Source organism: Callorhinus ursinus, unplaced genomic scaffold (genome assembly GCF_003265705.2).
Source record: "Callorhinus ursinus isolate GAN/ISIS: 27379988/994484 unplaced genomic scaffold, GSC_fseal_2.0 scaffold4, whole genome shotgun sequence".
Taxonomy (NCBI): domain Eukaryota; kingdom Metazoa; phylum Chordata; class Mammalia; order Carnivora; family Otariidae; genus Callorhinus; species Callorhinus ursinus.
The window spans coordinates 93,681,125-93,704,479 of record NW_027397066.1 but is presented as its reverse complement, the minus strand read 5'-3'; the positions used below and the strand labels follow the sequence as shown (position 1 = coordinate 93,704,479).

The window sequence follows — 23,355 nt, the reverse complement described above, 5'->3', positions numbered from 1 at the left end:
TAAGACCTCTGAGTAGCCACATTGTAGTGCTTCAGAATTCATGCACTAAAGATTGTACTTTTGTTCAGAAAAGATCTCTTCAGGTTCTCACTGCCAGGTTATTTGTAATTATTTTATATTTTCGTATCCTTGTTTTCCTCCATTCTTAATTCATAGCAGTTATGAAACAAGGAAAGGGCAGTTGTCATTAATTCATTTATTTTTCAACAACGATTTATTTAATGCCTGTTATGTGTACCTGAAATTGTATTATGTACTGAAGATACAGCAGTAAGAGCTGACAGTAAAAACGTGAAGAAATAGAAAAGGTGTAATGAACAGATGCAACAATACAAAACTTAAAGTACTTTAGGTCCATTTTGTTTAATCTTCCCTCTTCTGAAAATGGATAGCCAGGCAGGTATGGTTCTAGATGGGGAGCAGGGCTGTTTCTTGAGAGTGTAGTTTCTTAGAAACCAAACAAATGTGACAAAGTTAAGAATGGAGTTGGGTTGGTTATAGTGGAGAAGCCAGAAAAGCGGGATTAACCTGCCCTCAAATGTTGATAGATCTAAGGCATTGATCTCAAACTGGCGCACTGGGCCAAGGAACAAGGAGGTAGGAGCAGGGAAGGTAGCAGCGTAAGCTCATAAGCCAAAAGGTTAGCAGAACAAACATTAATAATGGAGTTGGATTTTAAACATTCTATTTTCATGAACATGAGGGGTGACTCCTGCATAACTGCTATATAAGATAATTTTATGGGTTGGAATCTGTGAGGAGGGGAACCTGGAAGAATCCAACCCTTTTGGGTGTGGCAAATCCATGTCTTCCTTAGGTTGTATGTTTATACTCGTGTGTGTTTGGAGGGAAAGGTGGTAAGTGACCAATTATGATAGCCATCCTCCTCCCCCTGCCCAAACCATCCCTTGGCGTTGCCTTTGCTGATAAGGCGATTCCATATTGAGGGGCATGGGGCAGACTGAACACAGGGCGGTACCCTGGGGGCTTTCACACCTCAGTAGCCTCTGAGGGCTTCACTGAATTACAGCAGAGTGGCAATGACAATAATAATGACCCTAGGGTATCAAAAAAGGTTAAATTATTTTATATGTCATTTATTTAAGAAAGCAATGATTATTAGACTTACGCCCAAGAGGTTAATGTTTTAAATTGTTTGTCATTTGGGGTAGGGGAGGTAGTTACTTTTGAAATTTACTTGATGAAAGTTCATTGGCTAATGTTGGCTGGATAAGTACGTTGTTGCTTTATGTAGCTTTAGTGATACCCTGTTGCTCTGTGAAAGTGATTCAGGGCTAGCCCTTTAATTTCCATTTGTGATCAGAGTTATTCTCCATAAAGATTAAAATTTGATTTGGAACAGGAGTGAAGGATTTAGTTCATTAGGCTTGAAATCACATTTATCACCTCATTTGAAATAAATACCTTATTAAATTTAAAAAGTATCTAAAAGTATCTTAAAGCTGGGAAGAAGTGACTACATTATCTCAAAATTCTCAGAAACTTAAAATGCTGAGGTCTTTGTACTGGGTCATACTATTCCCTGCTGATACCATGTCAAAACTGAATGATGATATATTTTCCGTATGGCATTGTTTATAGGGTAGATCTTCAACCATCCATTGCTAACAGCATGTTTCTTTTCAGACCTGACAATATTGCAGCCTGAAGGGTTATATTTTTATTCAAATAACAGTGTGGACTTGAGCTTCAAAGGAAGAAAAAAGTCAAACTATTATAGTTTGAATACTTTAATAAATATTAAATGATAAATGAATCTGATTCTACAGTAGCTGCAGGGTGTGTGGATAATAAAAGAAAATCTTTAGATAGTGATAAACAGTATTAGATGTCTTGCCTTTTATAATCTGCCTTTGCCTCTCTTACCATTATAGTTGTGGGAGTTGGGGAAGGATGAGGTAGGGATGCATGATTTTTGTTGCCAACTGAATTAAAAGTAAAGGAAATTTTAAATGTAAAACTTAATCATCTCTTTAGAAGGATAAATACAGAAATGTCTTTTGTGTTTACTTGTATATTTCTTTTTTTTTAAAGATTTTATTTATTTATTTGACAGAAAGAGCACAAGCAGGTGGGGGTGAGCGGCAGGCAGAGGGAGAAGGAGAAGCTGACTCCCCGCTGAGCAGAGAGCCGACATGGGACTCGATCCTAGGGCCCTGGGATCATGACTTGAGCTGAAGGCAGATGCTTAACCGACTGAACCGCCCAGGCACCCCTACTTGTATATTTCTAAATGAGAATATTCTAGAAGTAGCTTATCTTAAGAATGAGAACCTGTTAAAGAGATAGGGAGTTTGAAGAATTTACATTTTACATTTATTTGAGGCATTTGTAGTTCTAGACAATGGTAAGGCAGGAGAATATCTGTCTTTATATTTGGTAATCCAGATATAATGGATACACTGTTAGATCCAATCCAATGCTGTGCTGATTCTTAAAACACTATTTCTATTTGAGTTATTAATAACACTATATACCCACATTGAGTATAGAGATTACTTAAAACAATAACACTATACATGTTTAAAATATTTTTCAGAATTCCTAAAAAGAAGTATTATATGACACAGTTTTTTTTGTGTTTTTTTTTTTTTTATAGAATATACCGATGGTTCTCAAAGGTGTGGCCTGTAGACCTAGGAGTCCCATGAAACCCTGTTAGAGAATCTACAAGTTCAAAACTATTTTCATAGTAAATCTAAGACATTACATGCTTTGTATGTGTGAATGTATGTTGACGTTTATACCTATGATGCAAAAGAAATAGTGGATATAATTGCTGGGACCTTTGCATGAATCAAGGCAGTGGCATCAAACTATACTCTTCATCTGTATTTTTTAGTACCATGCACTTATAGACTAAAAAAAACCTTACTTCACTGAGGATTTCACATGAGAACCAGTTAAAATTATTACTGTTATTAAATCTTGACCTTTGATCATGTATCTTTGCAACATTCTACATGATTAAATGAGAAGAATGCGTAAAGCACTTTTACTTCACACTGAGGTACAATGGTTGTCTCAAGGAGAAGTACCTTGCAGTTGTTTAAGTTAGAAGCTGAACTAGATACTCTTTCATGGGATACCATTTTTACTTGAAATTACAACTGAAAAACTAGTTATGATTAGTCAGACTTAGGTTATTGAGAGACATTTTCTCAAAATGAACAAAGTGAGCCTGTCACTTAAAGGAAAACAACTGACAGCATTTATTGCCAATAACACAGTTCAGGTTTTCAAACAAAAATTAGAATTTTGGAAAATTTGTATTTGCCCATGAGAACATGGGCAATTCTCCAATTTAAAGATTGTTCTGGTGATATTAGTGGTTATATTGTTTTTATGATAGTATGTAATGAAATGTGTCCGTGTTTGGAAGAACACATAACATACTAAACCAATATTTTCCAAATGGTGCATCATGTTATAAAATTATGCCTGGGTGTAAAAGAAGTACAAGAAAGAGCAATAACTGTTAATGTAGCAGAGTAAAATTTTATTATATTAGAAAATTTATTGTATTCATGTTGAAAATTAATTTGATTAAAACATATAAGTTCATGACTTTATTGATATGGTTCATAAAGTGCCTTGATAAGGTTTCGGATTCCACTGGCAACTAACCTTTAAAAAAACTATCACTTGTTGAGTTTTGGGATGATATTAAAGAACAATACCCACAATTATCTGAAAAGCTGTGACAGTACTCTTGCTTTTCCAACTACATATCCTTGTGAGGTCAGATTCTATTGATATACTTCAACCAAAACAACATATTACAGTAGATTGAATATAGAAGCAAACATGAGAATACAGCTGTCTTCTATTAAGCCAGACATCGAAGAGATTTGGCAAAGATGTAAAACCGTGCTCTTTCTTATTTTTTTTTCATTTCAAAATCATTTTTTGAGTATAGCTGATACAATGTTATAGTAATTTCAGGTGTACAACATAATGGTTGGGTAAACATTATGCTCTGTTTACTGTGAGTGTAGCTACTATTTGTCCGTATACATTCCTATTAAAATGTCATTGAATTTTTTTTTTAATTTTATTTATTTATTTGAGAGAGAGCATGAGCAGGGGAAGAGGCAGATGGAGAGGGAGAGGCAGACTCCCTGCTGAGCAGGGAGCCCAATGCAGGGTTCGATCCCAGGACCCTGGGATCATGACCTGAGCTAAAGGCAGTTGCTTAACCAGCTGAGCCACCCAGGCGCCCCTGAATTTTTTTTTTTTTTAATAACAGTATTTTTCATGAAAATGTTACTGTGCTGGAGTTAGAAAATCAACATTTTGCTACTATCATAGTAAAGACTGGTTCAGGCAGGAATCATCACTGAATGCACAATCTACAGGAAAATTTTGAAGAAGACCAGGATGTTTTCCTGGCCATAAAAAGTCTCACCACATATTTATTAGTGACAAAGGAAAAATTAAAAAATAATACTTAGCAGAGAAATTCAAAGCACCTTGCCCTTGCGATCAAAGTCACCATTTTTGAGAAGCCGTTGGACAGTGTATACTTCATATGTGACAGCTGGAGAAGGATAGTGTTCTAGTTGAGAATGCATCGCCTAAATCAAATCATGAGCAAACGTTTGACAATACCAAAATGAGATTCATTATTTTTAAAAGATATACATGGTATTCTTCAAAATTGTCAGGTCATAGAAGACAAAAACTGTGGAAATATTCCAGATTAAAGGAAACTAAAGAGAGATGACAACTAAATACCATATCTGACCCTAGGCTGCATCCTGCATTAGAGGGCGAAGATCCTATAAAGGGCATCATTGGGTTAAATAGACAAAATTAGCATATGGATGGTAAAGTATTGTATTAATGTGGCATTTGCTGAAGTTGATAACTATACAGTGATTGTAATAGAGTATCACAATTTTAAGGTAATATACACTGAAATTTTAGGGGTTAAAAAGGAGCCTTCATGTTCGTAACTTACCTTCAGATAGTTCAGAAAAAAATTAGGTATAAATATAAACACATATTTGTGTATATATTTGTGTGTTAAATATGTGTATACATATACACATACACAGACATGTATACATACATAGAATATAAATGATTTTTTAAATGAGTAAAATGTTAATAATAGATGTATCTGAGTAATCTGCTGTTATATAAGTGTTTTTAGTACTGTTCTTCAAATTTTCTGTGTTTTGGTTATTTCCAAATAAAAAGTTTAGAAATTAAATGCAATAACTTATGTTAATGTAATGGGTTCATTATTGTTTTTAAATGAATTAATATATCTTTAACATTTTTCTTAGTTTTGTTTCTCATGGAGTAAGCATGAATATATCTAATCCATATGAACAAAGCTCTTTGGGGTCTTTGATAATTTTTAAGAGTGTTAAGAGGTTCTGAGACCACAGATTTGGAGGACCATTGGTATAGGCTATGTGTGGGTAGTTAGGTAAGTTTTCCTCTCCTCCTTTTAAGGTTATTTTATGATTCTAGTTAATGAGAGCTAATTTGGTAGATGCCACTAATCACTTAACCTCTTTATGCCTTAGTTTTTATATTTTTAAAATAGGGATCTAATATTGCCTAATCTCAGAGGGCTATTGTAAGATTTAAGTCAGAGGTCTATATAAGGCTCTCAATTAATGACCACTCTGCCGTGCTGTCCTTATTGGCAGTGTGTGTTTCTGCTCTGTTATTGCTTCTTTTTGCCATTTGTGATTTGGCCAGTGATTTTGGTTCTAAATATATGCATATGAGCCACCACAAAGAAATCAAAGAAGAGTATCAGATAGTTCTTAAAATGCAAGTTTACAGTGGTCATGCCCCTTCAAAGAAATGATTAGGGAAGCATAGAAGGATGAAGATGAGCAAGCAATTTGGGATTTTTGGAAGTCTCTGATATAAGAAAGAGCATCATAAACTTGGGAAGTTGGACCAACGATTGTATGAAGAGTGGTTGATAGAAAATATGACTGGGCAGAAAATATTTCCTCATTAGAGACAAACTGTAACCCTACTTAGCACCGTTTCCATGGTATTTCAAATTCCAAATAGGCATCATCTGATTAAATGTGTATGTGTATATTGGGTTAATTAATTTGTTGTAAGAATATATACTTAAGGTAAAGAAAGAATACTATTGTTTTGTGACATTTTCACTGTTGTCTTGGCCCTGTCTAAATTCAGCTCTATTCTGTATCTCACTCTATCAAACATCAAGCCAATGAAAAAGAAAGAAAATTAGATTGTTAAACTATATTATGTTCACCTAACTGCAAATTATCACTTTTTTTTTAAAACAAGTGTGACTTTATTCTTTTCAACTTTCTCTCTTTTACAGATAACTATAACTGTTAATACAAGAAATTATCACTTTTTAAGAGATCAAAAGATACATAAATGTAAAGGCTTTGTCATTTTGATATGCTCTTTATTGTCTTTTAATCTTTTTTACTAAGACTTATGATTTATTTTTTTAAACAGATCATCAGAAACTGGAAAGAGAAGCTAGAATCTGCCGTCTTTTGAAGCACCCCAATATTGGTAAGGAAATCTTTTCAATTTATTTTAAATGTTAATTAAAGTTTATGTTATGTATTTTTTAACCGCAACAAAAATGTTACTTTAGTAATCTAGACTATTTGCAACTTCTAAGAAATAAGTTCCTAATTTTTGGTTTTGGTTACATTTGATTCTTCTAAGTTTTTGAAATGTTTTTCAAAAGGTAGCAGTTAATATACTAATACTTTAAAATAATACAAAATATTATTAATTGAATAGTGCTTTTATGTGTCTTCAGGATTGTTCAGCTGCTGCTGCTGAAGTTTGGAGAGACAGAATTTATGTCATTGTTTTAGTCAGCTAAATTACTTTTTACCTATCCTATAAGGAGTTTTTCCTATAATTATTGATTTTCTTCCAGAAACTAGTAAAATTATTTTACAGTATTATCCCCCATGAATTATGAAATAGCACGATAATGTTCAAAATAAAAAACTGATGAGTATAAGAAAAATAGAAGCAACAAAGGAAAGAAAAAGAACAACAAGAAAAACAACAAAAAGAACAAGAACATGATCCTGTGAGAGTAGTTTTGATTATTTTAGATAAATGTCACTGCCCCAGCTCTGTGAGTTTTATTGTCAGCCAAATTATTTGTGATGTAGAAGCTGTGAGAGAGGGAGTGATAATGCAGTACAATTGCAAAATCATTCACTGAGAAGGTTTATGTTCTTCTATTTTTGTGAATGGGACCATTCAATTTCTATTCCTGACTTGAAGTTTCTAGTGTCCTGCATACTTCTTAGGTTCTTAAATGAATGAATGGACACTACCAGGTAAATCTGAAGCATTAACAAACCAGCAGCTGTCTAATATGAACCTTCTGGTTGGAGAGAGAACAACTCTAAAATGTAAATACATCTTTACAAGTGTTTTACCTGTGACAGTCTTTGGCATTTCTTGGTTGGCTATCTTATTTTGCTAGGGCTGGCATAACAAAGTACAAGATGGCTTTAACAAAGAAATTTATTTTCTCATCATTCTGTAAGCAAGAAGTCTGAGATCGAGATGTTAGGGTTTGTTTCTTCTGAGACCTCTCTCCTTGGGTTGTAGATAGATGTCTTCTCCCTGTGTCTTCACATGGTCTTGTCTCTGTTGTAATTTTTTCTTCTTGTAAGAGCACCATCATATTGTATTAGGGTCCACCCTGATGACGTCATTTTAACTTAAATGCCCTTTCAAAGACTTTATCTTCAAATACGGTCACTTTCTGAGGTCTCAGGGTTGAGACACAATTTTGGAGAGACACAATTCAGCCCATAATATTGGCTAATGAGAAATTACATGGTATGACCCACGGTGGTTCAAAGAGCACTGTTCTTGCTCAGGTTTAAGATAAAGTGAAATTTTTGTTTGGTTTGCTTTGTTACTCTTGTGAAGAAGAGTTGTTATTTGTTTTGTTTTTAATCAAGATCTTTCTGTGAAACTCAGTTTTTGTAGATAATGAAACTGGTTGTCCTCATTTCCTCCAGGAGACCAAAGTCAGACATTCTAAAGACAACTCAAACTAAAACAAGAACAATTTTCATTTTGAAACCATGCTGAATAACCTTACTAACAAAGGAGAAGTTGTACACTGGGGAAAGTTCTAGTTTTTTTTTACATGGACAGCACCATTAACACACTCTGACACTACATATAATTTTTTTCAGTGGTGCATAGCAGCCAATGCCGTGGCTCCCTGGTTGCCTCACTTGGGGTTTTCTTCCATCTTTCAAGATTTCAGGGGTACAAAAGCAACTATAGAAGTTTCAGGTCCTTGAATTCTGAGATCCATTTCTAATCACAAGAGAGATTTTTTAGTGATCCTGTACTACAAGATGGGAATCATAAATAGATTAAACTTCTAAGACACACTCTCAAAAATCATAACAGTGGCAAATTACTCATATTATTCATTCACTCAACAAACTGGTTTTCTGGGAATACAGTAGGAATACAACAGACCATTATACCTGCCCTCACATAAGTTGCATTTTTGAGGTAGACAGACAGTAAACAAAGTATAGGATGTTATATTGTGATAAGTACTGAGGGGGGGAAAAAAGCAGGGAATGGAAATTGGTTATGTTGGGGGATTATGATTTCAGATAGTTTGGTCAGGATGACTTAATTGAGAATGGAATTGAAATAAAGACCTAAAAAACAGGAGGAAGCCAGTCGTTTGGCTCTCTGGGGAAAAAAGCATCAACAGATAGAGGGAACAAACAGCCTTTGTAAAAACCCTGAGGCAAGAATTTGCCCAGTCAATCCCACCAAAACTTTTTTTCTAATTGGAGAAATGTGGATGAATTATTTTTCCTTCTACCTTATCTTAATTGATTATCTTAATTAATCTTCACGTTATGCAATTTGACAGTGTTGTGTTTACTCACACAAAGAGAAATGATTAAACACCAACAGTAATTGTCAAAAAAATAATAAGCAGCAGTAAACAAAGGACTGCTTTAAAGATAGGTGCCATGATGGGTATCTGAGATTATACTGGAGAGTAGGGAGAACAGAGCGGTAAGCGCAGTGCTGCTGTTCCCGTTGGTTAACAGTTTTCACATAGATCACTCGCACTTACTTGCTCACTGCTGGTTCAGTTTACTCTGGTAAAACAGCATTTGGTCTTGATTCTCCTGAAATAGGTTATAAAGTGATATCTAGTATGAGACTCTTACCTCTTCTTCCCTTTTCTCCATTCTGTTATTTGCTCAGTTATCTTAAAATCTACCAGGTTTTAGAACTTGAAGGAACGAAATGCTACTTTTGACCATTTTTCCTCCAGTGAAATTTTGCTTATTACTTTTTTTTTTTAATGTGCCTTTCTCTTGGCACAGAGTCAGTAATCTGGGAACTTGCAAGTAAAAAGTTTCTCTTGAAGAAACACATAAACCAACTAAAATTGGTAATTCATAAACCACTCTTTTTTTTCTTTAGTGTTTTTTTAATGTTTTTCTAATTTTCAAAGTAAAGCACAGTGGAAAGTTTGGAAAACACAGTGATGTCTGAAGAAGAAACCAAAGGAAACAACTTTTAATATCTGTTGTGTTCATTTCTACCTTTTGTTGATAAATCTTATGTGTATGATAACTTCCAGTATTCTCTTCTACACATTTTCATACCCATTTAGGTAAACCATGAAAACATAATTTTTAAAATTATCTTACTTAACAAAATTTATTTAGTGTTGTGGTCATTGCCAGCCATGTTCTAGGCTTAACACACTGGTGATGAAGTGGTCATCCAGAGAAACAATATCTCTGCTTTCCTAAAGGTCACACCCTAGTGTAAGGAGATAGGCCACAAAACAAAGGGCCATCATTATAATGTCATAGAGATTAGTTCTATGCAGAGAATTAAAATAGCGGAAATTGACACTAGGGGATTGGGTGGCTACTAGCAAAGAGGGACAGAATCAGACACTCGTTTAAGTCATTAGGCAGATTTTATTCAATATTATTGCATTAAGAGAAAGAGCTGAGCTCAGTTCCAAATACAGCAAAGACAACTAGGGATTTATAGCCAAGGAGCAGAATGAGAATTGAAAATTGCTGAGAGGAGATAGCAAACGTAGGGGGATTCTTACTGAACTTACTAAACTACTGATGAGATTCTTATTAAAGGAAGGCCAAAGGCTTAGACATCCAGGGCGAGGGATGAAGAACTTGATCAGATGTCAAGGGTGATCACATATCAAAGATGGAGGGGTGACTTTGTAGGATTCTTCGCTAAGACTAGCTTAGGCAGGTTGAGTATAGGGCCCAAGACAAGGCCTAGTCAAAAAGAGGGCTCAAGGAGCCTGCCTAATTTTGATCAAGGGGACAGTCTTGTTACTACATTGAGTGGCTTGTCAGGCAAGATATGTCTGCAGCGGTCACATTTAAATTGATATCTAAAAGATAAGAATCCATCATGAAAAAGCTCAAGGAGAAAGGGTTTCAGGCAGAGTAAACTTCCCCTGTTAGAGGAAGAGGCAGAGGATCAGCATGTAGCCTACCATGAGTGAAAGAGAGAGAGTGACCTGAGATGGGTCCGAAGGATGGGTAGATGCCTGACCACGTAGGGCCTTGGAAATCAGGTTAGAGTGTTTAGGTTTTATTCTAAGTGCAGTGGGAAGCCCATAGAAGGATGATAAGCAGGAGTGTGTCATCATCTGATTTGTTCTGCCTGCTGTGTGTAAAATGATTGTAGTCACATGAGCGCAATCAGAGATAATAGTGCTCCATTAGTTCATTAGAATCCAGTGTTTATCACCCTTGGGTCCTTCTTTTCAGCAAGAATTTAAATAGATCCAGGCTGACCTCTTTTCTCTGTGTTCCACATAGTCCACGAAAAAAGTACAATGCATTTTTTGGCTCAACAAATTTGGGAGTGCAGGCAATTTCCTAAGCAGCATCATCTTTGCCCCTGTCTTCAGAGCAGCTAGCCAGACTATTTTGTTTGAGCCCCAAACTAGAAAGATTATAGCTAACCTTATCTTAAGGTGTTGAAGCAGTTTGGAAAGGACATCCTACCTCAAGCTTCTGTTAATTAGCTTATTTTTCATTATTATGTTCATCCTTTCTTTTAATAAAATGGGCTTATTTTCTCTTGAGTTATAAGCAGATTCTGTGGTAAATCAAATAGTCTGAGCTATATATTAACATATCTACTGAGTGAAGGAAAATAACTTTAACGTAGTGAAATAAAATACTTGAGGTAATGGCCAAATTGTTCTCAAAATTTTATATTTCCGTTGTTTTTGTACTTGATCTTTGATGAGCATTATTATTGAGGAATTTTTTGAAACTCATGGCAAAATCCAAATAAAACAAGAGAAACTAGGGAGATCAGGCAAAACACTCATTTAATGCAACTGTATAAATCTGAAAAGAAGTGGGCCACGAAATGAAAAGAGAAAATATCAGGAACTTTGATCTTATTCATCTGAGGTCCCAAGTGAGAAAGATACCCACTTATTCTTTGTTTGTATGGAGATCAATATTTGAGACAACTTTTCAGTTGGCGGGATGATAAATTTTGTGCCTGGGCTATCCCACTCTCTAAAGACCTGAATTTACACTTTGTGTAGACTTTAGAAAGAGCAAGATGGTTTTTTGAAAGTATAAGGGAACATTTATATTTGTAGAAGATCAATATCTCCTTTGTAAGGTAAGCCTTTAGTGATATGGCTCAATGAATCCCAGTAGCTAGAGAGCTAAAGGAAGGGCTATGTGGCCTTTAATAAAAAGAATCTAGTCTGTGCTAGTGCCCTGGGGCCCCAGTACAACAAGTTAACCATTCTGAGATCATATCATAATATCTTAATGATTATCACCTTCCTACCAGCTCTCTCAGCCACTACCCCAAAACACATAAACACACTCATACATTATTGTAAGGCATAATAGAAAATTAAAGAAAGTCTAGGGGCGCCTGGGTGGCTCAGTCATTAAGCGTCTGCCTTCAGCTCAGGTCATGATCCCAGGGTCCTGGGATCGAGCCCGCATCAGGCTCCCTGCTTGGCGGGGAGCCTGCTTCTCCCTCTCCCACTCCCCCTACCTGTGTTCCCTCTCTTGCTGTGTCTCTCCCTGTCAAATAAATAAATAAAATCTTTTAAAAAAAAATAAAGTCTATAGACTCAGTGAACCCCAATTTATTCTGCTTCTGACACTGGGTCTGTTCAATGAACTGCTAAAGCATATTCCATTTGCTTATTAATGTCTACTTGCACTCTTTGTAAAGCAGAGAAAATATCTACCATTTTATTTTCTCAGAATTATTAGGGAGAACTAGATAGTGCATCTTATCTTTTTGGTGAGTTAATAAACTTTGGAAGATACTTAATGTAAATAAACAGTTGGGTATATTATTGAGGGGCATTACTTATTCCATATACCACCTAATTGATAATTTCTTGATGTCTGGTAGCTTTTTCCTGAGAGATATATACTCAACAGTGGAAAAACATTTCAGCATTTCAGAAACTTTTATGTATCTTTCACATACATACATATATATTCATATATATATATATATATAACCAGAGAATCACAATATTGCAGTAACAGAGATCTTATAGTTATCTAGTACAAACTCATTTTTTTAATAATTGAGGAAACTAAAATTTTCTGTATCTATAAGACTTATCCAAAGTCACATCTTTAATGACGTTGCCAAGCCTAAATTCTTGATACCATCTGTATAAAGAGGTACTGATGTTTAAGGGAACCTGACTTGCAGCAAGATTGAAAAGGCGTTGGTAATCACGTTCATTTTCAAGGAGAATTTTGAAGTTATTTTTGCTTCAAATCAATCCTCCCCCACATATAGGAAAAAACAAAACAAAACAGTAAGTTAAAAACTTCTGGAAAACTTTGTAAGTTTTGGAGAGCATAAGTAATACCTGTCTACTCTGATATGGAGCTACATGTTCCATAAAGAAACACTGAACAGATTTTATAGTTTGACATATATAACAATACATAAAGTTACATATGCTGACAGGTAGAGATTAGAAAATATATAAAGCCTTTACTTACTATATAAGCAGATTTTCCATGCCCATGAGGGATAATTTATGGCATCTAGGACTTATATAATTTCCTTTTCCGAAAATGTGAAACTGGAAGAGCCCTTAGGAATTACCTAAATCCAGCCTAGATTCTGCAGATGGAAGTTTGGAGGTTTCAGTAGGGAGGTAATGCCCAAGGTCACACACACATCTCCAAAGGAATTAAAAATGCACAACCTGCTTATTACTTCGCTTTGCCTGTAGTGTTTTTCTTTTTCCCTGACCTTAGGAGGCATGGTGTCATACTTTAAAATTAATATTTTAACCTCAATCTTAGATCTCCCTATTTTTAGCAAATAATCCTTGAGTTAAATATCATTCCTCTAATTTTCACAAGACAAAATTAAGTCATTTTTGTTTGTTTTTTGCTTTTCACAACATTTTACTTTTTTGTTCTACTCCACATGCAGTCTTCTTTCAGGTTCCTAGAATTTATAAGAAACCACTCTAATCGTATTGCATATACAAGCTTAAATTCAGTAAAAACTTACCTTAAATATTCCCAGTAGTTAGTTATCAAATGATTAAATTGCCTTATATGTCTATTTCAGTTTTGAATCCTTTGAAAGGGTCATATGGGAAAGGAGAACAGAGTTAGTGCAGAGTAAATGTTAAATGGTGTGCTGAGAAAACAAAGTTAATGATTTTGAATGACACTCAAGTCTTTTTCAGTGTTATGAGAAATTGAACAACATTACAGGAGAATGATACTTAAAGTTTTTCTCTCTGACCTCCATTATTAGCAATTATGCCTAATATTCGTAAGTTTGTAATTATACAAGAATAAGTAATTTTTATTGCTAAACAACTTGCTCTACTGACTTTTCAACAGATAAAAGGTAATTTAACATAATTCAGTAGTAAAAAAGCAAGATACTCTTGTTTTATGTTCAGCTTATATTTGATTAAATCTCACCTCTTTATCTTGATTATTTGGTGTGAAGGCTAAATTACTTCTCAGAATATCTTATTGTCTACAGAATTGATTACCCTCTCTTAACAAATGTGAGAACCAGCACAGAGATATTTTTTTCCCAGCAAATAATTATTCTCAAAATTTCTCATTATCTACTATAGCTTTTTCTTTTTTTTCTTTTATTCATTTAATGTGGTACCTGATGTACCCTTCATAATTCTTGGTTGAAAGTTAAATTCATCATCACCTTAAGTAAACAAACTATTTAGTAGAAAGATAAAATATGGATATAAAAATTATTGATACAAGTTAACATTTTAAATTCTCTTTTAATTGGTGAGTTCGGATATGAATCCATTTTTTATTGACTCCTGTGTAAGTAAATTTTTTTTCCGTATATCAATGAAACAGCCACTTCCCTGAGTTATATTGGAATAGTTGGATTTCATATGAAACTGGAGAAAAAATGGTTCTTCTATTACAAATGAAGGACAATTTGTGATTTGGACTTACTGGATAGAACACTTTGATCTATCAATGGATAATACTCAAATATATCCTCTGTTTCATTCTACTAAACCTATTTTATTTTCATCTTGTCCTGTCTTCACTATGTTCAGGGTAGAATCTCGTATCTGTGTATTGGAAGCTTATAATAGTTTCTTGAACTCAGAATTGTGCCCTAAACTGAAACTTTGAGAAAAAAAAATTCCCAACAGTAATAGTAATAGCACCTTTTTGTTTCTTTATTTGCTTGTTTGACTGGGGTTTGAATCCCCTCCCCACTCCCTTACCTCCCCCTGGGTAAGAACAGCTCATGTAGCCTGGAAATGCTGAAAGGAACTGAGGAATCTCTTAATCAGTTAAAAAGCATCCCTCTTTCCCCTTTCTTCTGATAGTTTTGACAGTAAAAATAAACTTAGATACAATAAGTTACTGTGTTACAATCTGAAGATGAGCTGAGGAAAAGAAAAAAATTAGGTTGGAATTCCAGTGAACTTTATCACTACAGTTAATAGCAGAGCTGTTAACTGTGTTATCAGACACTATTCTAAATGCTTTCCATGCATCCAGTCTTTTACTCTTCAAAACAAACAAGTGCCATTCTTGTCTCCAGTTTACAGACAAGGAATATAAAGCCCAAACAGGTTACATAGTCAACCAAGGTCAAACAGCTAGGAAGTAGTAGAGTTGAGATTCCAGCCTGCACATCCTGGTATCACCATCCGTACTCTTCAACACTGCACTGTGTTGCTTAAGATTGTATGACTGAATTAGCCACATTGTTATTTAAGAAGTAAAGAATCTCCAAATTTTATGAAGATTAGTTAAAATAACAGCAGACTGAAATCCTTTCCTAGAGATGTTATATAATTTTGCTATTTCTAGTCCTTACTCTAGGGGAGAAATAGCATAAGATTATTGAAAAACTTATGGCAAATACAGATAGTATAGAACAATTATATTTTAATGACGATAACTTTCATCATCTTTGTGAAAAACCTTTTAAGTAGTTGTATCTGGCCCCGAATTAATTATTTACTTGCTATGCAAGACTTTTACTCTCTTATTGGTGGGGAAAATGAATGACAAATATTTGTCAGAAAACAATGAAGGTTAAGGAAACAAACCAACAACAGTACTTGATGTGTAACATATGACAAATTTTTTTAAAAACTGTTCTTTAAATTGTAGAAAAAGAATCGGGATAGGACACTCGTGAGATGATGGATTTCTAAGATCAGATAAACCCTTGGAGTTGTAGGTTAGGTATATGTGTGTGTGTGGGGGGGGGTGTTTTAAGCAATCATTGCTTATAGCTTATTTATTTATTTTTGCTTATAACTTATTTTAATAGAATATACATAGGAATACTAATTTAGAGTTTTGAGATAACTTTTGAAAGTATAATTTAGAGTCCAATTATAGCATTTATTTCTAACATTTGTAATGTAAACTGTGGTTTAGTTTGATAGAAAAGTTGCCACTTTAGGGGAGGTAGCTCTATATTCCTATTACTTATCAATTTGAAAGTAAGAATTCATTCTCTTTTAAAATGTTCCACAGGTAGAATTATTTGCTGTTTGTATTTGATTTGCATCTGCTTCACAAAAACTACCCCAGATCTAATGAGTTTGCCATAGAGTGATGATTATGTCAGATTATTGTTTGATAGGTTCATTTTGTTGAATATTTAGTTTTAAAAGCTAATGGCCTATGTTGAAGAAAGTAGGTACATACAGTTATATGACTTGAATTCTTCTCTTATTCTTTTACATTTTGTACATCTGTAGTATTTTATAATATATTTACTATGAAATGATAGAAATTATTTGGTAAGATTTTGTTCACACTTTAGAAGTTCAGTAATTTTTATAGTTTATTCTTCAAAAATTACTTTCAGCTTTTAGTCATGAGTTTATTTTGTAGATAGTTCAACCATAGGCTTAGAATAAGAAAAATTTCTATATTGTTACATGCCTACAATGTTAATCACCAAAGTAGATGATAATAATTTTTATGAGTCTATTATTTCGAAGTATAGGAAATCTTGTCTTTCATTTGTTCTGTTCAGAATTGGCTTATGAAAATTGGAAACTTAAATTGTGTAAACAGTTCCCCCATGAGGATATCCTGAATTATGATTTCCTTAGGTGTAAGTGTTTTTGCATATATAGATGAGTTTACATTGGATATTTGTTAAAAAAAAAACACACAACTACGCTTTGTTAATCTATTTTTCACTAAGAGCAGAGCTCTCACTTTCAAACTGAAGTGGTGAAGCCTAGTGTTATATTTTAATTAGCTCCGAAAATATTTTTTTTAAGATTTCATTTATTTGAGAGAGAGAGAGAGAGCATGAGTGGTGGGGAGGGAGAATTCCAGTGAACTGGAGAGAGGAGGAGAGAGAGAAGCAGGCTCCTCCCTGAGCATGGAGCCTGATGCAGGACTCAGTCCCAGCACCCTGGGATCATGACCTGAGCTGAGGGCAGATGCTTAACTGACTGAGCCACCCAGGTGCCCCATCTCTGAAAATATTTCTTAAAAGCTTTTGAAAAATATAATAAAGAAAATATACTGATTTAGTTTCTTTCTACCTATTCTTTTTTCTCCTAATTTCTTAAAACAATCATTAGGTGAGTCTTTTTTAAAATCTACATTTGATTTCAGAATTAAAGAATAATGCCAGCCTGGGTAAAAGTAAAATGAAAAAAAGATGAGCAAAGTAAAAGTATATATAATCTGCAAGTTGTCTTCTATTTCCAGTGATTAATATTAAGCATTGAATTGAATACTGCTAACTCTATTGCAGTTAAAATACTGAAAGATCACTATGATGAATGAACCATAGTCCTTGACCACAAGTTCAGTTTTGGAGGGCAGATAGTTCTGTGCGCAACTAAAATGTAATGTGGTTATATGCTTTAATGACGCTATTACTAAGGTGCCATGAGTGCACTAAGGAATAAACTAAGAATTTTAACTGAAATACACTGGATAATGAAAAGAATTTTTGCCATAAAGAAGTAGGTATTGTAGACAATAGCACTGTAGAAAGACAAAACAACAAAAGGAAAAAGTCAGGGGCGCCTGGGTGGCTCAGTCATTGGGCGTCTGCCTTCGGCTCAGGTCATGATCCCAGGATCCTGGGATGGAGCCCCGCATCGGGCTCCCTGCTCCGCGGGAAGCCTGCTTCTCCTTCTCCCACTCCCCCTGCTGGTGTTCCCTCTCTCGCTGTGTCTTTCTCTGTCAAATAAATAAATAAAATCTTAAAAAAAAAAAAAAGGAAAAAGTCAGTTGTAAAAGTTCATGTTACACTTGAAGAATGATAGAAAATCTGGAATGACTGGAGTATACTGGGTGTGTTGGCCATAAAGCTTGATTGGGAATGATAACAGAGAGTCTTGACTTTTCTATGCCAAAGTGTTTGATCTATAATCTTTAGAAATGAGGAATTATTAAAGATTTATTTAACTCATATGATTGTATTGGTTTCTTAGAAAAACAATTTTGGCAGTAATAAACATGATTTTTTTGGAGTTGGGAGAAATTTGTGTTGAAAGAGCTTTTGAAAGTCTTTTGAATTAATTTATATGTAAGGCAAATGATGAATTCCTGAACCATGGTAATGGGAACAGAGATGGCAAGAAGGGCAAAGATAATAGAGATATTGTGAGGGTAGAATTAGGAGGTCTTGGGCAGTAGTTAAATTGTGGTAAATGAGATAGAAAGTGGTTTTTCTGAGGTTTTTAGTTTGGGTGACTGGAGAGATGTTGATTTTGTTAATAGGGAACAAAGGAGGAAAAGGAAGTTGGGAGAAATTAAAAATTTAGTTGATTTGAGAACATGATGAAAGTATTTTTTTTTTTTTAAGATTTATTTATCTAATTGAGAGAAATGACAAGCAGGAGGGACAGAGGGAGAGGAAGAGAGAATCCCAAGCAGACTCTAACCTGGGGCTCAAACACACGACCCTGAAATCACAACCTGATCCGAAACCAAGAGTTGGAGGCTTAACCAACTGTGCCACCCAGGCATCCCTGATGAAAGTATTTTTTAAAGATCAGGAAATACCTTTTATGGGGGACCATAAAAGAAGGACAAAGAAGGAAAAAGAGAAATAGCAAACAATACCCATAAAACCCTGATCATTTACTTTTTGCTAAAAACTCTTAGCCTTTCCCCATTTGGGCATGCTTCTTCAGGATGGAAGTGGTTGGCAATGATTATGATCATCCCTCCCAGACCAAAAGAATGTAGCTGGACTTTTGGTTTTGGGTCCTTTGTTTCATGCAGGAAGTAAAGATAGTAAAGTTGGATTCTCAAAATATCTTTTGAATAAATAAGATAGTTAACTGCACCAACTGTGGCTGAATGTTTCTAGACTGTTCCCCCACATTCTATCAACTAGAGTAAGGCTCACTTTTCACTAATCTCTCATGCCTTACCCAAACATGTATCTTTTAAATGACTCAGTAACTTGATAATTACTTTAATTAGGATATATCCTATCTGACTTACATGTGGGATACCACATGGAGCTCTAGGGAATGTGAATTGGGTTTTGGAGACATTTACATGTAGGAGAGTGAAAGTGGATAAATGCACACAGCAGTGTATTATGAAGAGGGTCAAAGACAGATGATCACTAATACCTAGTCATGAGGAGCATAAAAATGATTTTTTAAGACCTATAACAACAATAATTTTCTTAGATTATTTTTATTCTGAATGTGCTTCAAAACAAACATATAAAATATATAAAATATTATTCTGGATAATAAAGGGAAGTTACAGTTGGGGACAAAATATTTGGAAGTGTAAAAATAGCAATATAGGCTTCATTTTAGCAATAATAGTTTAAATGTGTTGATCTTAGATAGGCTTATATCAGTTCTTACTCTTACAACTATAAGGAAAGGACCAAGACTATGTTTTCTTAACAGGCTTAATTTTGTTGGAGCTACAATGAAATTACTATATTGAAGATAATATTTTTTCTTCTGCCAGTTGCCATCCCCCAAACAATGTCTCATTTAGAAACTGGTAGTACCAAATATATATTTAACCTTATTTGCTAGGAACTTGACAAGAGAAGAGCTCTGATAAAACATGGTTTTCAAATGTCATTCTCATACCTATAGATTATTCCAGTGACCTTTTCTTTTGATATTCCTTTTATAAATCTGCCCTTTAAAATTAAATTATATCTCCTGGTCACTTTCTAAGAATACATTCATAATATGGACAAGAGCAATGAGATAAGGCCACTCCCCTTACCCCACCCTCCAAAGCCAAAGAAAGATTGATTTAAGGTAGGTTTTCAACCTTGGGAGATTTTGTAGCATTCACTCTTTCCTCTTCCTGAGGGCATTTAGCACTATGTGTTTAGGTCATTAGAACTGGAGGTGCCCATCTGGCATCAACTGAGTAGAGGCCACAGATGCTACTAACATCCTATAATGGGTAAGACAGCACCTCACAATAATGAATTATTTGATCCAAAATATTAATAGCGCTGAGATTGGGAATCCCTGCCTTAAGGTAAGAGCAACAACAATAACAACAATACAGCAGAGAGCTAGACTTACTTGGTTTAGCTCTGGACCCATGCAATTTTCTTATATATATATTTAAAAAAGTAGTCAGTATGTCCCCTTAAATGAAGGACAAGTAAGCAATGATACTTTATATACTATCCTGTGAACAGAAGTTTCTAAAATATTCCCTTTTAACCAGAGAGTAGAAAAATAAAGAACTAGTTTAAATGTCGGCCATAAATGAGATGAAGTCACAGATTAGAATATTTTTTCCTAAATTATTGAAAAAGGATATTTATATAAAGTTCTTTTTTTTTATTTAAAGCGAGGAGTAAACTATGTAAGTTAATATTGAAGTAAAATGAAGAGACTATTTCCCCAGAATCATAAAAAGAGAAGTAATTTTCTGGGAAATAATTTTATCTTCATTGTGAATCATTTTGGTTTTATCCTTTTTGGATCTTGAAACTTGTTTAGGTAAAGATTCTCCTTATCCATAAAATTGCATATTGACACCAAATTTTTCATGTAGTTTGAAATATTTCATAGACTAGTGGAGCACAAATATGGACCTTTCTCCATAGATTTCATATTAAAATGGAACAAACCTTATTTTGACGAAATACAGTAAAATGGTCTCTTAATCTTAAATGTGACTCTCATGTTAGTCTTAATGACCTTGTAATTCACATAAAAAGATTTACATATTTCTCTCCACTTCAACTTCTATCTTATTAAAGTGTGCATTTTGGGTTGGGGATGTAGCCTGACTGTAGGAGGGAGAAATACCACCCAGCTCACTTGGTATTTAAACTGCTGGGCTGGGGCGCCTGGGTGGCTCAGTGAGTTAAGCATCTGCCGTCAGCTCAGGTCATGATCCCGGAGTCCTGGGATCGAGCCCCACATGGGGCTTCCTGCTTAGTTGGCAGCCTGCTTCTCCCTCTGCTCCTCCCCCTGTTTGGGTTTTCTCTCTCTCTCTCTCTCTCTCTCTCTCTGTCTCTCTCTCTCTTTCAAATAAATAAATAAAATCTTAAAAAAAAAAACAATAAAACTGCTGGACAGAAACTGAACTAAACTAGTCTCAACATTTATTTATGCCTGTACATTACTAACATATGCTCCACCCAAGGAATTTGTTAAGAAAATGAATAATGTAAGATTTTGGATATGTATCTAGTGTAGAGAATAAAGTGCTTTTGAGACAATTTAGAAGTATCTAATTAAAGTGAAGCATAGAAATTTCATTGTAAGCAGAAGTTAACCTCGCATAGACTGGTGCTGACATATGCTGATTATAATCTTTAAAAATCCATTTATTCAAATGCCTGGGTGGCTCAGTCCGTTAAGCATCTGACTCTTGATTTCAGCTCAGGTCATGATCTCAGGGTGGTGAGATTGAGCCCCACATTGGCCTCCGTACTGGGCATGGAGCCTGCTTAAAATTCTCTCCCTCTCCTTTTCCTCCTCCCGCCCCGCCAAGAAATCTGTTTATTAAAACACATTTTATTAGGCAATTTTGGCAAGCCTGATTTCTTCCTTCACATGCTAAAGGGTAGTAAAATGTATTTAAATAAAATAGATCATTTAATCTTTTAATGAGTTTTGACAGATCTTCTCCCCAATTAATTCAAATCAGTGATGTGTTAATGTGACAGTTGCAAAGCATCTCCCAATAACATGAAAAAAAAAAAAGTTGTAACTCTCTCCCAAGGTTTTTCCAAAAACTAGAAAATGTCATTTTGGTGAAGGGGCATGTTTATGTTGTAGTTACTTGTTTTTAATATGGGAACATTTTAATGTTTAGTGAAGTGGCAATATCCCACTTACTTTTAACAGGATTCCTCTGGTCACTGTAAGTCTGACCCTGTCTCTCCTCCACTCAGAAGCTGCTCAGTAGTTTCCTACTTCACTCAGGAGACAAGTCCTAGAGCCCTCACAGTGGCCTGAGGCCTTATACAAGGATCACCTGCCCCTTTAACTTCCTGATAGCTCTTTTCTCCCTCTCACTTCCTCTGCCCCAGCTCCTCTGGGCTCCTCGAGGGTTCCTGAGCTGTACCCTGTGTTCCTTCTGAGGGCACCGCTCCGCCCCCACAGGGTTGCTGGCTCGCTTCCTTCAGGCCACTGCTCAACTATTACGTCATCCAGGAGGCTTTCCCTGACAGCACTGGCAGAAAAAAGCAGCCTTCCTCCCCCACACCCACCGTGCACTCCCTATCTTCCTTCCTTGCTTTGTTTTCTCTGTAAGCTTTATCATGATACTGAATATTTACTTGTTGATTGATTTTCTATCCATTAACATGTAAACCCCAATGAAGGCTGGGACTTTGCTTATTAATTGTATCCCCTGTACTTAAAATAATGTTTGACTTAGAGTCTGTGCTCAATAAATAAATGTTGCAGGCATTAAACAACGCATGGTAAACAATAAACATATATTTTTATTAAGTGTAGATAATTTGAAGGGGAACAAACTCTTCTATTAATATAATTGGAAAAAAATATAGACTAACTTATGACACAACTGTTTTATTCAAGCAGAGGGTTCGTCGATAGAACTTTGGTTTTCCTTTGGCTAAAATGAGTATCAGTGGGTTAGGGCAAGCCCATACCTAAACAAAGATTACAAAAACAGGAGCACAAACATACAGCTTCTACCTGGTTTGGAAGATCAACAAACCATGTGAATTAGCATACCTCCTTTTACTGCCTGGTCTTCCTGAACAACCCTTATCACTTAATCTGAAATTCCCATCCTACTGGCTGGAATCTTGGTCCAGACCCCTCCTGGTAATCTTTGACATATTTGCCACGCAACCTGGAGCATCTGAGTCCTCTTTGTTGAGTGTCAGGGTCACTGTCTCTTTTACCCGGCTGATACCTAAAACTGCCAGCGTCTTCCCCACCGTGGGGGCATTTTAGTGATACCCGGGGAGCAGAACTGTACTATCAGTAAGTGTCACCAGTTTTCTTTTTCTCTTGCCAGATCATCTACTGATTTGGTTAGTGAACCTGTCTTAGACATTTATGGGATAGTCCTTAGTTTGCTCCACACGTCAAAACCAATGAATGCCTACTGTTTAGATGAAATTACCAAACTTTTGAATAAAGAAAGGGTTGGTTGTCAGTGTAACTTCTGCTTTTACAATAGGCTTGTCCTGTCCTCACCGATTCTTTTAAAGGCTCCCTAGGAGCCTTGCTCTGCAGCAACGATTGGTGAACTTTTTCTGTGAAGCCCCCAACAGTAAGTATTTTAGGTTTTACAGGCCATGCCATCTCTTGTCCTT

At 35.2% G+C, this 23,355-nt stretch overlaps 1 protein-coding gene across 13 annotated transcripts in view; it reads left to right on the top strand.

The window, feature by feature from the left end:
* CAMK2D (calcium/calmodulin dependent protein kinase II delta) overlaps positions 1 to 23,355 on the top strand; it is a 313,999-nt gene that overhangs the window by 90,188 nt on the left and 200,456 nt on the right. For all 13 annotated transcript variants that reach the window (XM_073892167.1, XM_073892165.1, XM_073892172.1 and 10 more), the window contains exon 3: positions 6,496 to 6,555. In XM_073892167.1, the coding sequence (XP_073748268.1) occupies positions 6,496 to 6,555 (60 nt within the window). The remainder of the gene's footprint in view (positions 1 to 6,495; positions 6,556 to 23,355) is intronic.